General features: G+C 44.6%; 1 protein-coding gene across 1 annotated transcript in view; it reads left to right on the top strand.

The window, feature by feature from the left end:
• LOC127529166 (uncharacterized) overlaps positions 1 to 13,235 on the top strand; it is a 163,424-nt gene extending 150,189 nt beyond the window's left edge. The window contains exon 2 of the mRNA XM_051931986.1: positions 12,092 to 13,235. Coding sequence (XP_051787946.1) covers positions 12,149 to 13,192 — 1,044 coding nt within the window. The 5' untranslated portion in view covers positions 12,092 to 12,148 and the 3' untranslated portion in view covers positions 13,193 to 13,235. The remainder of the gene's footprint in view (positions 1 to 12,091) is intronic.
• Positions 13,236 to 13,975: the final 740 nt, after the last annotated feature.

Genomic DNA, 13,975 nt, shown 5'->3' with positions numbered 1-13,975 from the left:
GGGTTTTCGTCCTGAGTCGTCTTAGCGCCTGCTAATGACGTCACGGGTTGCGACGTCCCGGGTGTTTCTTCGTCATCACTAGAGGCCGAAGTCCGCTCCTCAGCCGGCTGTATACACGGCGTGGAGGAAGTTGAGGGCGCTGAATTCGCGTCCGTGACTAGACCTAGTGAACGAGGAGAAGAAGCGCCTTTATCACCGCTATTTATTTTGACCCAATCTCTTCCTAGAATCACGGGGAAGGGAGGATCATCCATCACTGCCACCGTTAACTTCTTAAGTATGCCATCCCGACAGATAAAACAGTTGGCGGATCGATAATACCGGACATCCCCGTGAATACAGGTAATGCGGGTCTTAATCTTACACCATTGTCGCGGTAATATCAAATGGTCAGCAACAATGGAAATGTTACTGCCGGAATCAAATAAAGCAATAACTTTAATTCCATTGACTAGCACTTTTCCCATATGTGGACAGGCCAGTGGATTAGCGAGTGCGCACCGTGCCTCCTCCCGCATCACCCCGCAGACCCCTTCGTCGCCTCGCAGGGCCCGCCGGCGCGTCCCAGGGTTTACCTGAACATGCCTCACATTATAGCCGCGGGACTGTGTAATAGGGACGCGAGCACGCCCGGGTTCACACGAGTCCCGTTCTGACACTCCCAAGCCGGTTTCTGCCCTGAAGTGATCTATTTTCTCGGCTAGCGAGACAATATCTGTATAATCCCAGGCTGGCTGGGCGAATTTTCCAGGTAGGGATCTGAGTAATAGAGCGCAAGCCACTTGCTCCGCAATTTGGTGGCTGGATGTTTTATGGGGTTGTAACCAACCAACCACCTTAGCCCACAAAGCCATGGTCTGTTTCTTAGTTGCCTTAGCGGGGTTGTATGTCCAGGCCATTATATTTCTCACCTGCCAGCCTGGGTTTCTCCCACCTGTCTTAAAGGGCTTGCCCTTCGTGGGATATGTATGGGCAGTCCCCACACCCAGGAGGCCATAATAAGTTCTCAATGCGTTCCCTGATGCACTTGGCTCTAGCCTGTGGGTCCCGGGGCTATTTTTCCCCGGACCTTTAACAGGATGATGGGTCGAAGCATATTCAAGCTTTCCCCGACACGCCCTGACGGACGCCCACTCGGCAACTCGGGAGCGGTACTTACCCATCTGATATTTTGTTGGATTATAAACGTGTGTCGAGCCTAGGTTTAGGTTTGCCTTCCAATCTCTCCAGGAGGCCATTCTCCTGCCGACTACGCCACTGTAAAAGAACAGACTCAACACACGTAAAGGAAGGTTTGGGGCAGCCACCCGTATAATGTTCCTAGCTGCAAAGGTTTTTTCTTTTTTATGCAACACAGTTGTTGATTGCATTGAGTCCAAGACAGAACTGATCAAGGTTGGAAAAGATGGCAGTTTTAAGTGGTCAGACAGGAAGTGATGTAGGGTAACCAGAAGTGATGTAGGGAACAGGAAGTGATGTCCTTCTAGGCGCCAGAACAGGAAGTGACATCCTTCTAGGCGCCGGAACTGGAAGTGACATCCTTCTAGGCGCCGGAACTGGAAGTGACGTCCTTGATTCAAATAGGTTTTCCCGCGGCTGGTCTGTAGAGACAACAGGAGAAGGTTTAGTGCACCCCGCCCGCCCCTGGCCTGGCGTGGAATTACCTTTAATGGGTCCACACAACGTCCCCCTACTCGCACGTGTGTGACAACATTAAAGTCGACATGTTGACTTTATTCTCGACATTTCCACTTTATTCTCGACATTTACGTCGACATTAAAGTCGACATGTTAACTTTATTCTCGACATTTCCACTTTATTCTCGACATTTACGTCGACATTAAAGTCGACATGTTGACTTTATTCTCGACATTTCCACTTTATTCTCACCATTTACGTCGCGATTAAAGTCGACATGTTGACTTTATTCTTGACATTTCCATTTTTTTCTTGCCATTTACGTCGAGATTAAAGTCGACATGTTGACTTTATTCTCGACATTTCCATTTTATTCTCACCGTTTACGTCACGATTAAAGTCGACATGTTGACTTTATTCTCGACATTTCCACTTTATTCTCGACATTTACGTCAACATTAAAGTCGACATGTTGACTTTATTCTCGACATTTCCACTTTATTTTCACCATTTACGTCGCGATTAAAGTCGACATGTTGACTTTATTCTTGACATTTCCATTTTATTCTTGCCATTTACGTCACGATTAAAGTCGACATGTTGACTTTATTCTCGACATTTCCACTTTATTCTCAACATTTACGTCGACATTAAAGTCGACATGTTGACTTTATTCTCGACATTTCCACTTTATTCTCACCATTTACGTCGCGATTAAAGTCGACATGTTGACTTTATTCTTGACATTTCCATTTTATTCTTGCCATTTACGTCACGATTAAAGTCGACATGTTGACTTTATTCTTGATATTTCCATTTTATTCTTGCCATTTATGTCAAGATTAAAGTCAACATTTCCACTTTATTCTCGTAGTTTATTTTGTCAGTAGAATGTTGCAAACTGAACTTCATCTTAAAATGAATGTTTCATTTACTAGATTTTCTCAAACCACATCATAAATTATGTAGCACATTAAATGCTTTGTGTTAAGTGTTCCCCAACCCATATTAATCGGTATGCACTTCTTAAACTGACTTCCTCTTGCACTAAGAGGAGGCGCAGGCAGTGATCGCCACACAAAATACATTCAGTTCATGATATTCCTGCTCTCTGAACATTTAGAATGCTAAGATAAATACTTGATATCATTTTCATGATGAAATGTATTAAAGCATGTGGGGGCATGGTGGCGTGGTGGTTGCACTGCTGCCTCGCAGCAAGGGGGTCCCGGGTGTTCCTTGCCTTGAGTTTGTATGTTTTTCTGGTGGGTTTACTCGGCGTGCTTCAGTTTCCTTTCAAAGTCATGTAGGATGTGGGGTTTTGTTATTCTATATTGACCCTGCTACTGTATGTGTTGCTCGTATTCACCCTGCGATGTGCTGGCGCCCCATTCAGGATTTGCTCCTGCCTCGCACACAATGATTATTGGGATGGGCGCAACCCAGAATGGATGTCATAATTAAACATGTATAATGAAGATTTTTTTTAAAGTTCTGAAAACTCTGAGGTCTAAGTTTATAACTAGTTTTAATTTCACAAAGACGTTTATCATGTGGTGATTGCTTATGTGGAGAAAGAAAAAGGAAGGATAGGAACTGGGGGTTTAGTACGTCAGATAGAGACAGCACACAGGCAATAAAGAAAGCCCGCTCAGAAGAACATCCATTGAATTCTGTGTTTGTGTCTCCGACCACCACATCATGAACCCAACATTTACACAATATTTCAGTTAAACCTGTGCGTTACCCATTCATAAATACAGGTTTTTGGAGCCTCGTCACACCTGCCATAAAGTTCTCTACACTGAACGTACACTTGGGGACCCCTAAATGCAAGGGAGCAGCACTACCGCCACAGCACTGTACATGTTTAATAAATGCTTTAATGCATTTCATCATTATCAAGTATTTATCTTAATATTCTGAATGTTCATAGAGAAGGAAAATCATGAAGTCAATGTGCGGCGATTGCTGCTGGTGCCTCCTCAGTGCAAGAGGAAGTCAGTTTAAGAAGCGCATAGAGATTAGCAACTGGGTCGAGAACATCTTATATATAATTTGCCAGTCTCCTCACTCACTCACTCACTCACTCACTCACTCACTCACTCCCTCACTCACTCACTCACTCACTCACTTTCATCCGTCCGAAGCCGAATGCGCAGTCGCCTTCTGCGCATGTCCGAAGCCGAATGCGCAATCGCCTTCTGCGCAGCTGGCCGAAAAACCTTACAAGACCGACATCGCGGCAGGCGGTGGATTTACGGCCGTGAAAATTCAAAGAGAAAGGCGACTTCGACCAACATCGCGGCAGGGTCCGTCCGAAGCCGAATGCGCAGTCGCCTTCTGTGCATGTCCGAAGCTGAATGCGCAATCGCCTTCTGCGCAGCTGCCTGAAAAACCTTACGAGACCGACATCGCGGCAGGCGGGGGATTTACGGCTGTGAAAATGCAAAGAGAAAGGCGACTTCGATTAAAGCTCTAGAGGCCTGAAAGGCGATTTCAACTACAGCTCCAGGCCATTACGCATTCATTCAATACACCTATATCAGGTTTGTGGTGCTTATACTTATTACTTACTATTCCACTCATGCCCGTTTCATCTTATATTGTCGAAACGGGCTCTTTGTCTAGTCATATATAAAGCATTTAATGTACTACATTAATTTATGATGGGGTTTGAGAAAATCTAGTAAATGAAACATTCATTTTAAGATGAAGTTTAGTTTGCGACATTCTACTGACAAAATAAACTACGAGAATAAAGTGGAAAAGTCGACTTTAATCTCGACGTAAATGTCAAGAATAAAGTGGAAATGTCGAGAATAAAGTCAACATGTCGACTTTAATCTTGACATTTAGGTTTATTTTTTCTTCACTGTGTCCGTATTTTCTTTTCCACCGTGGCCCTAATACGCTTCCGTATTGAGTGTTGCTTGATGTAGAAAAAAATAATGTAAAGTTTTCTTGCACAAGGTTGCATCATAACAAAATGTGAAAAAACCGACAGAGTCTGAGTACTTTCTGAAGCCACTGTACGTCTGAATTATCCAGCTGGGTGGGTACCGAGCAATAACATGAAATTTCCCAACTGAAAACTTGCATTTTCCATATTTCCTTTAGTATGTGAACATGGTATATTCAGCCAAGAAGGTGCCCGTCACGGAAAAGCCTGTCACATGAGACGACTTTTCCAGCGATTTTCAGTAGTAGCCTTCATTTTTTATCATCCTAGCCACAGTCATCGACACATTCCCGTAAAGTCAATCGTCTAATGTGTCGTACCTTGTGACTGAGACCAATTAGTTTGCGACTGGCTTGTGATGGTGCAGGTCGGCTCCACAATCCCAGTTGCTCTAGGGAGCCTTTTGAACCCGCCGCTGTCTGTAATGTAACCAAGGAAACAGCCAGTGGATGAGGACACAACATACTTTAGCAAAGGGTAGGTGCATAAAGTGCATCGGTGCTTTTATTGAAACAACCCAAAAGCCAAAGTGTTCAAAACAGTGCAGTGTTCCGTCAGTCGATAAATAAATAATCCTTAAAATGGTGCAAAAGTGGAGGTTAAAAACAGTTTCTATAAATATCCACTAAAATCAGAGGTTAAATGCCAGAAACAATGCACAAAACTTTGAGCCCCCCTTAAAACCTGCACCTCCTCCCCTTACCCCGTTCAGACCTCGCTGGAAGAGGAGACACCCGCCCAACAGGTGCATTCAGCCTTCACATCCTGGGCCAGGTCCCCATTGCCTCCCCCTCGGCAATCCTGGGGTGCCATGCTGTGCAACCTACGTTCTCCATCACCAATCCCTGCAGGACACACCACAGGTCGGGCCTTTCCTACTCCCTGGCAATCACTCAGTAGGAGCACCCTTTCTTCAGCTTCAGGTTCCTGCAGCCCTGAAACTCACTGCCAACCACATGCCCTACAGCACAGGTGCTCTCACTCACTCACTGTCTTTGTCGCTTCCATTTAACCTCCATCTCTTCTTCGAATGTCTGTTTACTTCTTCCTTCTTTCATCTTTTCCTTTCTTCCATTTTTTGTGCCAGCTTTCCCTTATATGCCACTGTGGGCACAGCGCCTCAATCACGCACCTCAAAAAGCTGATGAAGCCATTGAGACAGGCTGCACCCTCACATGCAGACATTTCTCTCCTCAGTTTCCTCACCACCCTCCTGCAGGGTATTGGCAGAGTTTCTTCGCAAACCTTTGCCGATTTTCACAAAGCGTTTGACTCAGTTGATCGAACTGCCCTGTGGGACATCCTGAGGCTTCCTATGATCTGCTCGAGGCTGCTGGTTTTCTGTGGTGGCCGTCCGGTACACTGATACTGTGAGTACTGTGCAGAGTGGAGGCCGAACCTCTGTGTTGTTCCCAGTTGATTCAAGGGTTCGTCAGGGGTCTATTTTTGCCCCTAATCTGTTCAGTTCTTGCCTGGACTGGGTGCTGGGCAGTGTTGTGGGTCATCTGTTGGTGAAGAAAGATTCACGTATCTTGACTTTGCCGATGATGCTGTGATCTTCACGGAGTCAATGAAGTCTCTGATCGGGGCTCTCGAGAGACTGAGTGTCTGGGCTTGTAAGGGTCCTGATAAAAACCAACAGCCAGGCCTTTAATGACCTCTTGGGCACGGCCATCATCAGGGGGTCTGTCTGCGGAGTGTCAACATCATTGAGAGGTTTACTTATCTCGGCAGTGACATTCATGTCTTTGGTGACTTTTCCTATGAAGTCAGTAGAGGGATTGGGAGAGCATGGGGGGGACATGATTTTGCTGGAAAGGGGTGTGTGCCGCTCCTGATATCTATGCAAAAGGACAAAGGTCCAAGTCTTTAGAATCCTGGTGCTTCCTGTTTTTCTAGATGGTTACGAGACATGGACACTATCCAGTAACCTGAGATGAAGACTGGACTTCAGTACTGTGTCTCTTTGGAGAAACCTTGGGTACGACTGTCCTGACTTTGTGTCGAATGAGTGAATGATCATGGAGTGCTGAATGAAGCACATTACCTGCATTTTGAGGCAGCGTCAATTACAGCACTTTGGCCATGTGGCGCGATTACCCGAGGGTGATCCAGCTCGCAGGATCCTCATTGTTGAGGACCAGATCAAGGGGACGCCCATGTAACACCTGGCTGTGGCAGATAAATGGTCATTTCTGGAGGTGGGGACTGGACTTTATGTCTGCCTAGGGGGTTACCAACCAGGATCTTGACGTGATTCCTCATGTGGTGGGGACAGTGACATGCTGTACCAGTGCATGCTCCCCAACCTGACCTGACCTGACCTCCTGCAGCAGTTAGAGCACACACACCCACGGAGAACGAGACTGCTATTAACTTATTTATTCATTTAAAAATGGGCTCCTAATTGTTTAGCCGTGGACCCACTTTTCCACATGGCTTTGATTTGGTTTAATTTTCTATCTGGTTGGAGGGGTGGGCTCTTTACATGAGAGTTGAGAACCAATGAGTGTTCAGCCAGAAGTAAAATGCATAGGATGGAGTGCTGAGGATGAAGCAGCATGCGTGTTTTGACCCTCACAAACAGAAGAGAAGCTCGTCTGTCTGATGTCTCCTATTTTACATACCACAACAGAATGTAAAAAATAAATAAAGGGCAGAGATTACTGCTGAAACGCACCTGCTAACCCTTCGTAAAGCGTTTCTTCATCAGGCAGCACCCTGTTGACTGTCAGAAAAATGTGTGAGCACAACTGCTCTAGAACATCAGTGCGCAGTCGTGTAATTTGACATGGTGCAGCGATGAGATCAGCAAATGTGATTGGCAAATCTGACATACAGCATAAGAAAAAGTCGCATAATGTGACTTCAGCTTAAGCCTCAAAGGAAACAGGATCTCTGACAGAGGAGCCTTGTTTAGAGCCCTTGAGATTGCAGCAGGGCTAACCAGAGCATCATGAAAATCAGTAAAGGCACAAAATCTAGAAGATATAAGAAAAAAAAAATGGAGGTGAAAGCCTTGAGCATCTCACAGCCCCTCACTTACTTAAATCACAGGACTGCAATCCAGACACATGAGAGTGCCTGCTGTGCCCCCTTGTGGGAGACTGCTACAACTGACAGCCACTGAGACAGCAAGTATACCATGCAAAATTGGATACATTATAATAAAAATAATTCTTTACATTATATATAGTGCTTTTCTCATTATTCAAAGCGCTTCAGTGACTGGAGAGCCACTTCACCCACCACTAATGTGTAACATCCACCTGGATGATGTGACGGCAGCCATTTTTGCGCTAGTATGCTCACCACACATTAGCTGTTATGAGTTGAAGTGGTGAAAGAAACAGCCAATTAGAGACAGGGGATGATTAGGGGTCCAGAATGACTAGGCCTTAGACGGCAATTTAGCCTGGACATCTCTTTACGAAGGGAGTCCAGGGATCTTTAATGACCGCAGAGAGAGAGAGATAGATAGATAGATAGATAGATAGATAGATAGATAGATAGATAGATAGATAGATAGATAGATAGATAGATAGATAGATAGATAGATAGATAGATATGAAAGGCACTATATAATAGATAGATAGATAGATAGATAGATAGATAGATAGATAGATAGATAGATAGATAGATAGATAGATAGATATGAAAGGCACTATATAATAGATAGATAGATAGATAGATAGATAGATAGATAGATAGATAGATAGAACTTTATTGACCCTAAACAACACAAGTTCTGGGTCTAACAAAGCCTACTTTTGAAGGAGTCAGCGACAATTCCATTTCAAAATGATTTATTGTTTGCAGTGTTGATTGTGCCACCACTAATAGTGAGTTTGTCAACTTAGTTGCTGCCATTGTGTTTAAAGAACAGGCCGTGGGTTTCATTTTGGAACACAGCCATAGGATCTCCTGCTCTGTCACCAAATGAAACTTATTAAGGTGGCAAGTGCAAGGAGAGATGTGATAAGACAAGCTCTTATCGAAACCAAGTTAGTATTGTTGTGAAGTTGGAATGCTATCAACTACACCACCAGGCTGCCCTAGTTTACAGGAATAATTAAATACAAACATCACTGCACTGAGGCATTGACCCACATGCAGACAGCAGGCTAAACAACCCCTGCTGGCCTCACCAGTACCTCTTCCAACAGCAACCCAAGCTTCTCCTAGGTGGTCTCCCATCCAAGTACTGGCTGGGCCTGAACACGCTTAGCTTCAGGTAGAAGACCTCTTCTGAAGTGCAGGTGGCATGGCTGCTTTAACAGAAACAGTCCCATAGAGTGTTGGGGTGCTAGCCAGGTCGCCCCTTATAATTCTAAACAATTACAAATTAAAATAGGTGCTTGCAAGCACAAAGCAGAAATAACAATAATCCAACCATCTTGGCTTCTTAGAGTTGTTGGCTCTTGAAAGCAGATCACAGGGAGCTCCTTCCTCTGTCAGGTTCTGGGCCAAATGAGACACCAACATCTGAAGGCATTTTATAGCCCTTCAGCTGGAAGGGGCGGAGTTAATTGGCCTCAAGGGGTGTGGTCTTGCTGCTGCAGAGAAAAGAAAAGACAAAACTGTGAGCAACAGCGCCCCCTCTTACCATGGTGGTGTATTGCATACCTGTGACGATTTGGGAAGGCATTCCTCTGACGCACATGTGGGACAAGTGTCATTATGTTGTCTGTTAGGCTTTTCTCTGAATTACTATCTTACTCTTCTTTATTTTTTTATTTGGTTTAGTACAATGCTATATACTGTATACCCTGCCATTCTTTCTTAAACTCTGTGAAGTGACTTGAGCATGGGAAAGGTGCTATATAAATAAAATGTATTATTATTATTATTATTATTGTCATATGTACAATGCACAACTGTCAAGTACAAGGAGTACTTTTTTGGAAAAAAACAAATGTTTCATCAAAAATTTCAAAAGAAATAAATAAAATGATACAGTTGAAAAAATGCAGCAGACAACCTGGTTTGACAGATCATTAATAAAATGTAATCTCTTTCATAAACATGAGACACTAAAAGAAAAACGATTCCATCATACAGGTAAATTAAACTTACGTTCCTCAAAATGAACATATTTAAGGCATTAGGTGTCTTTTTTTTTTTTTGTTTGTCACATTTCCAAGTGTGAATTACTTTTTGGTCGGGGTTCCATACCTTGTTTTTGTGTCATTTTTTTAATTTTACAATTTGGATTATTTATTTTTATTTCTGTTAATATTGTTCTTTTCATTTCTTATTTAGTCACTGTGCTTAATTGTTTTTCTTTAGCGATATTAATGTACTGCTTCTTCAAATGCCTTTATATTCCCCGTGTTTTGTGGGTGGTTCCCCAAGAGGCGGGGCCATCTGTCAATCTCCATTGAGTGCTGGCACTCAGCCCTTTAAACTGCTTAGCGTTGTGTTTACTTCCAGAAAGACGAGTCCAAAACACTGAAGATTTTTTTCAAAATTAAAAAATATTACGTGTAACAGAAACCTGTAAATAATTAAACATCAAGATAAATCCTTGCGGTTTGCTGGTGCCCTGCCTGGGGTTTGTTTCCTGCCTTGTGCCCTGTTCTGGCTGGGATTGGCTCCAGCAGACCCCCGTGACCCTGCAGTTAGGATATAGCAGGTTGGATAATGGATGGATGGATGGATAAATCCACTAGAAAAGGTATGTTAGGTGTCCACTGCTGTACTGCTGCAGATTTAGCACACATCCTTCGTGTGAAATGTTTTGAAACAGTCACCAACGCATAGCCCAACATTTAATCGGGACAGTAGACGCTTGTTCCTTGGTGCATTTTCTTATATTTTTTCAGTTACTTTGCAATGAGACGGTAAAATGTTAGCACACGACTGACACACCCTTCATGTTATTATGGGCTACCACAAAGCATTGGCTTAGTGAATTTTACATTTCCCCTGACACGTGGCTAACGTCTTTCGACTTGATCGCAGTCGTTTTTCCCTTTTTGCCGACTAGATGTTTCAATGTGTTGCAGCATTACGTGACTGAAGTCACCAGGCATATCATGGCGGATTTTTAGTCACCACTCTCACCACTTGAGGTCTTGCTCAGATGTTTCGTTTTGAAGGACGGCCTCTTCTAGTAAGAATCTGGGTGCTGTGATGAACCTTCCACTTTCTGATGATGGATCCAACAGTGCACAATGGGACATTCAAACTCTTTGAATTTTTTTTTTGTTGTCATTTCCTGCTTTGTGCGTTTCAGTGACTTTGTTTCTCACTTCAGCAGAATGCTCCTTGGTCTTCATTTTTGCAGTGATTGTCCAACAAAGGCTATGGTCTTACAAAGAGGGCTTTTTATATCAAGAGAGATGTAAAGGACTCACAAGTAGCGCCTCATTATGTCTAATTATGACTGTCACCTTTGTGTCATTTGTGATTCATTTGTCATTTGTGTAAATGTGGAGCTTCCAAAGCACAGAGGTTTAGATATTTAGGCAAATTTGGAGTTGTTCTTCTTCAGTTAAATATTGTGAAAGATGCCTGGACACAGACAGACACGACACCAGATGTCCACAACACACACAGTTTATTTTCTTTTCCTGCACACACAATATACAAACCAGCACAATAAACTCAGTCCTTATCTTTTATGAGTTTCTTTTCTTCACCGCCTCCACTCCTCTCCTGCAAGCTCCGTCCTCTTCCACCCGTCTCCGGCTCCCCGAGTGGAGTGAGGCGGCCTTCTTTATACTGCACCCCGAAGTACTCCAGGTGCTTCCTAATTAACATCCAGCAGCACTTCTAGGTGTGGCGGAAGTGCTGTATGCCAAGGCTCCAAAGCTGTCCAGGTGCCCCCTGGCGGTGGTCATGGATCCCCACAGGGTTGAGCTTCACAGCTCCGTATCCGTGGCCCTGATGCTACCTATGGGTGCTGCCCTCTTGTGCCCCAGGGAAGATGTTGCCCCTCTCCCGGTCCTTCCCTTCTCCAGGTGTCCCGGTGGGGCAAGGTCCCTGATCATCTGCCACAATATCTACAGAAAATGCTTTATCTCGAATTTGAAAATAATAATTGTAATAACATAAGAGTTCACATTCAGAATACTGAATGGATAAATATGTGGACAAATCTTTTGTCATGCAGAAAATAATAATGACTTTCAAGGGGATTGAATACCTTTGCACAACACTGTATGTTGTAAAAGTGAAATAGCAGTGTCCGCAAAAGATATTATTACAAATGAAGATGGTCGCTCATTCTTCTGAAGGAGTATACGACTGGATGACCTGTGTTGAGGAGTTTGATCGTAGTCTATCAACTGTCTAATAAAACGCTAAGGTCTGTGTATCCAGTCCCTGTGAGCAATCTGATTGGTCACTCTGGCTTGGGTGATGCAATCGAAAGAGGAAATTAGAGGTTGAGACACACAAGGAGGAGTAAAGGTGTAGAGTCATAAGACGGGAACCATAAAATGTAGAGGCTTTGGAATACATCTTGCATCACCCCAGTCCCAAAGGTATCACGTCCTAGTGAGCTGAATGACTTCCGGCCTGTCGCTCTGACGTCACATGTGATGAAGACCATGGAGCGGCTGCTGCTTCACCACCTGAGGCCACAGGTCCGCCACGCCCTCGACCCTCTGCAGTTCGCATACCAGGAGAAGGTGGGAGCGGAGGATACCATCATCTACATGCTACACCGATCCCTCTCCCACTTGGACAGAGGCAGTGGTGCTGTAAGAATTATGTTTCTGGACTTCTCTAGCACCTTCAACACCATCCAACCTCTGCTCCTTAGGGACAAGCTGATAGAGATGGGAGTAGATTCATACCTGGTGGCATGGATCGTGGACTATCTTACAGACAGATCTCAGTATGTGTGTCTCGGAAACTGCAGGTCTGACATTGTGGTCAGCAACACAGGAGCGCCGCAGGGAACTGTACTTTCTCCGGTCCTGTTCAGCCTATATACATCGGACTTCCAATACAACTCGGAGTCCTGCCACGTGCAAAAGTTCACTGACGACACTGCTATCGTGGCCTGCATCAGGAGTGGGCAGGAGGAGGAGTATAGGAACCTAATCAAGGACTTTGTTAAATGGTGCGACTCAAACCACCGACAACTGAACACCAGCAAAACCAAGGAGCTGGTTGTGGATTTTAGGAGGACCAGGCCCCTCATGGACCCCGTGATCATCAGAGGTGACTGTGTGCAGAGGGTGCAGACCTATAAATATCTGGGAGTGCAGCTGGATGATAAATTAGACTGGACTGCCAATACTGATGCTCTGTGTAAGAGAGGACAGAGCCGACTATACTTCCTTAGAAGGCTGGCGTCCTTCAACATCTGTAAGATGCTGCAGATGTTCTATCAGACGGTTGTGACGAGCGCCCTCTTCTATGCAGTGGTGTGCTGGGGAGGCAGCATAAAGAAGAGGGACGCCTCACGACTGGACAAACTGGTGAGGAAGGCAGGCTCTATTGTAGGCATGGAGCTGGACAGTCTGACATCTATGGCAGAGCGACGGGCACTGAGCAGACTCCTGTCAATCATGGAGAATCCACTGCATCTACTGAACAGGATCATCTCCAGACAGAGGAGCAGCTTCAGCGACTGACTGCTGTCACCGTCCTGCTCCACTGACAGACTGAGGAGATCGTTCCTCCCCCACACTATGCAACTCTTCAATTCCATTTTCCAGGTGTCCACCCAGTTCTGAAGCTTGTCCAGGTTTTTTTGGCATTCTTTTTGCTACCTCCTCAGTGTCTGCCATCCCTCCAATTTTAGTGTCATCTGTGAATATGACAAGTTTACTAATTATACCAGAATCAAAGTCATTAATATAAACCAGTAAAAGTAATGGAGGGTCCAGGGACAGACCCCTGAAGGACTGATGACCTTGCTCCATGTGGAGCATTCTCCTCTTATCTGTACTCTTTGTCTCCTGGACAAAAACTGGAGATCCAGTTTTGTAGGTTGCCTCTGATTCCCAGAGCTTCTTGTTTCTGAATTACTCTTTGGTCTTCATCAAATCAAAGACGACACAGGAGCGGCTTAGGGACGACTCCCTGAATGTTCTTGAGTGGCACAGTCTGAGCTCGGAACTCAGGCCTAATAGAACATCTCTGGAGAGACCTGATGATAGCTGTCCATTGATGGTCTCCATCCCACCTGAGATAGCTTGAGAAGATCTGTAAAGAAGAATGGCAGGAAGACCTCAAATCCCAGTGTGTGACTCTGTGAAAACTCCACAGTGGAATCGTTGCCTCAGGGTCTTCAGCTAAGTACTTGTGAAGGGTCTGAATATTTGTGTCAATGTGAGATTTCAACTGAATGGACCCCAGGTGGACTCCAAACATCTCAACGATGATCAATAGGATGAGATGCACCAGGGCCAAAT

The sequence above is a fragment of the Erpetoichthys calabaricus genome, chromosome 9 (genome assembly GCF_900747795.2).
Source record: "Erpetoichthys calabaricus chromosome 9, fErpCal1.3, whole genome shotgun sequence".
Classification (NCBI taxonomy): domain Eukaryota; kingdom Metazoa; phylum Chordata; class Cladistia; order Polypteriformes; family Polypteridae; genus Erpetoichthys; species Erpetoichthys calabaricus.
The sequence above is the reverse complement of the archived record's forward strand: the minus strand, read 5'-3'. Positions and strand labels throughout refer to the sequence as shown.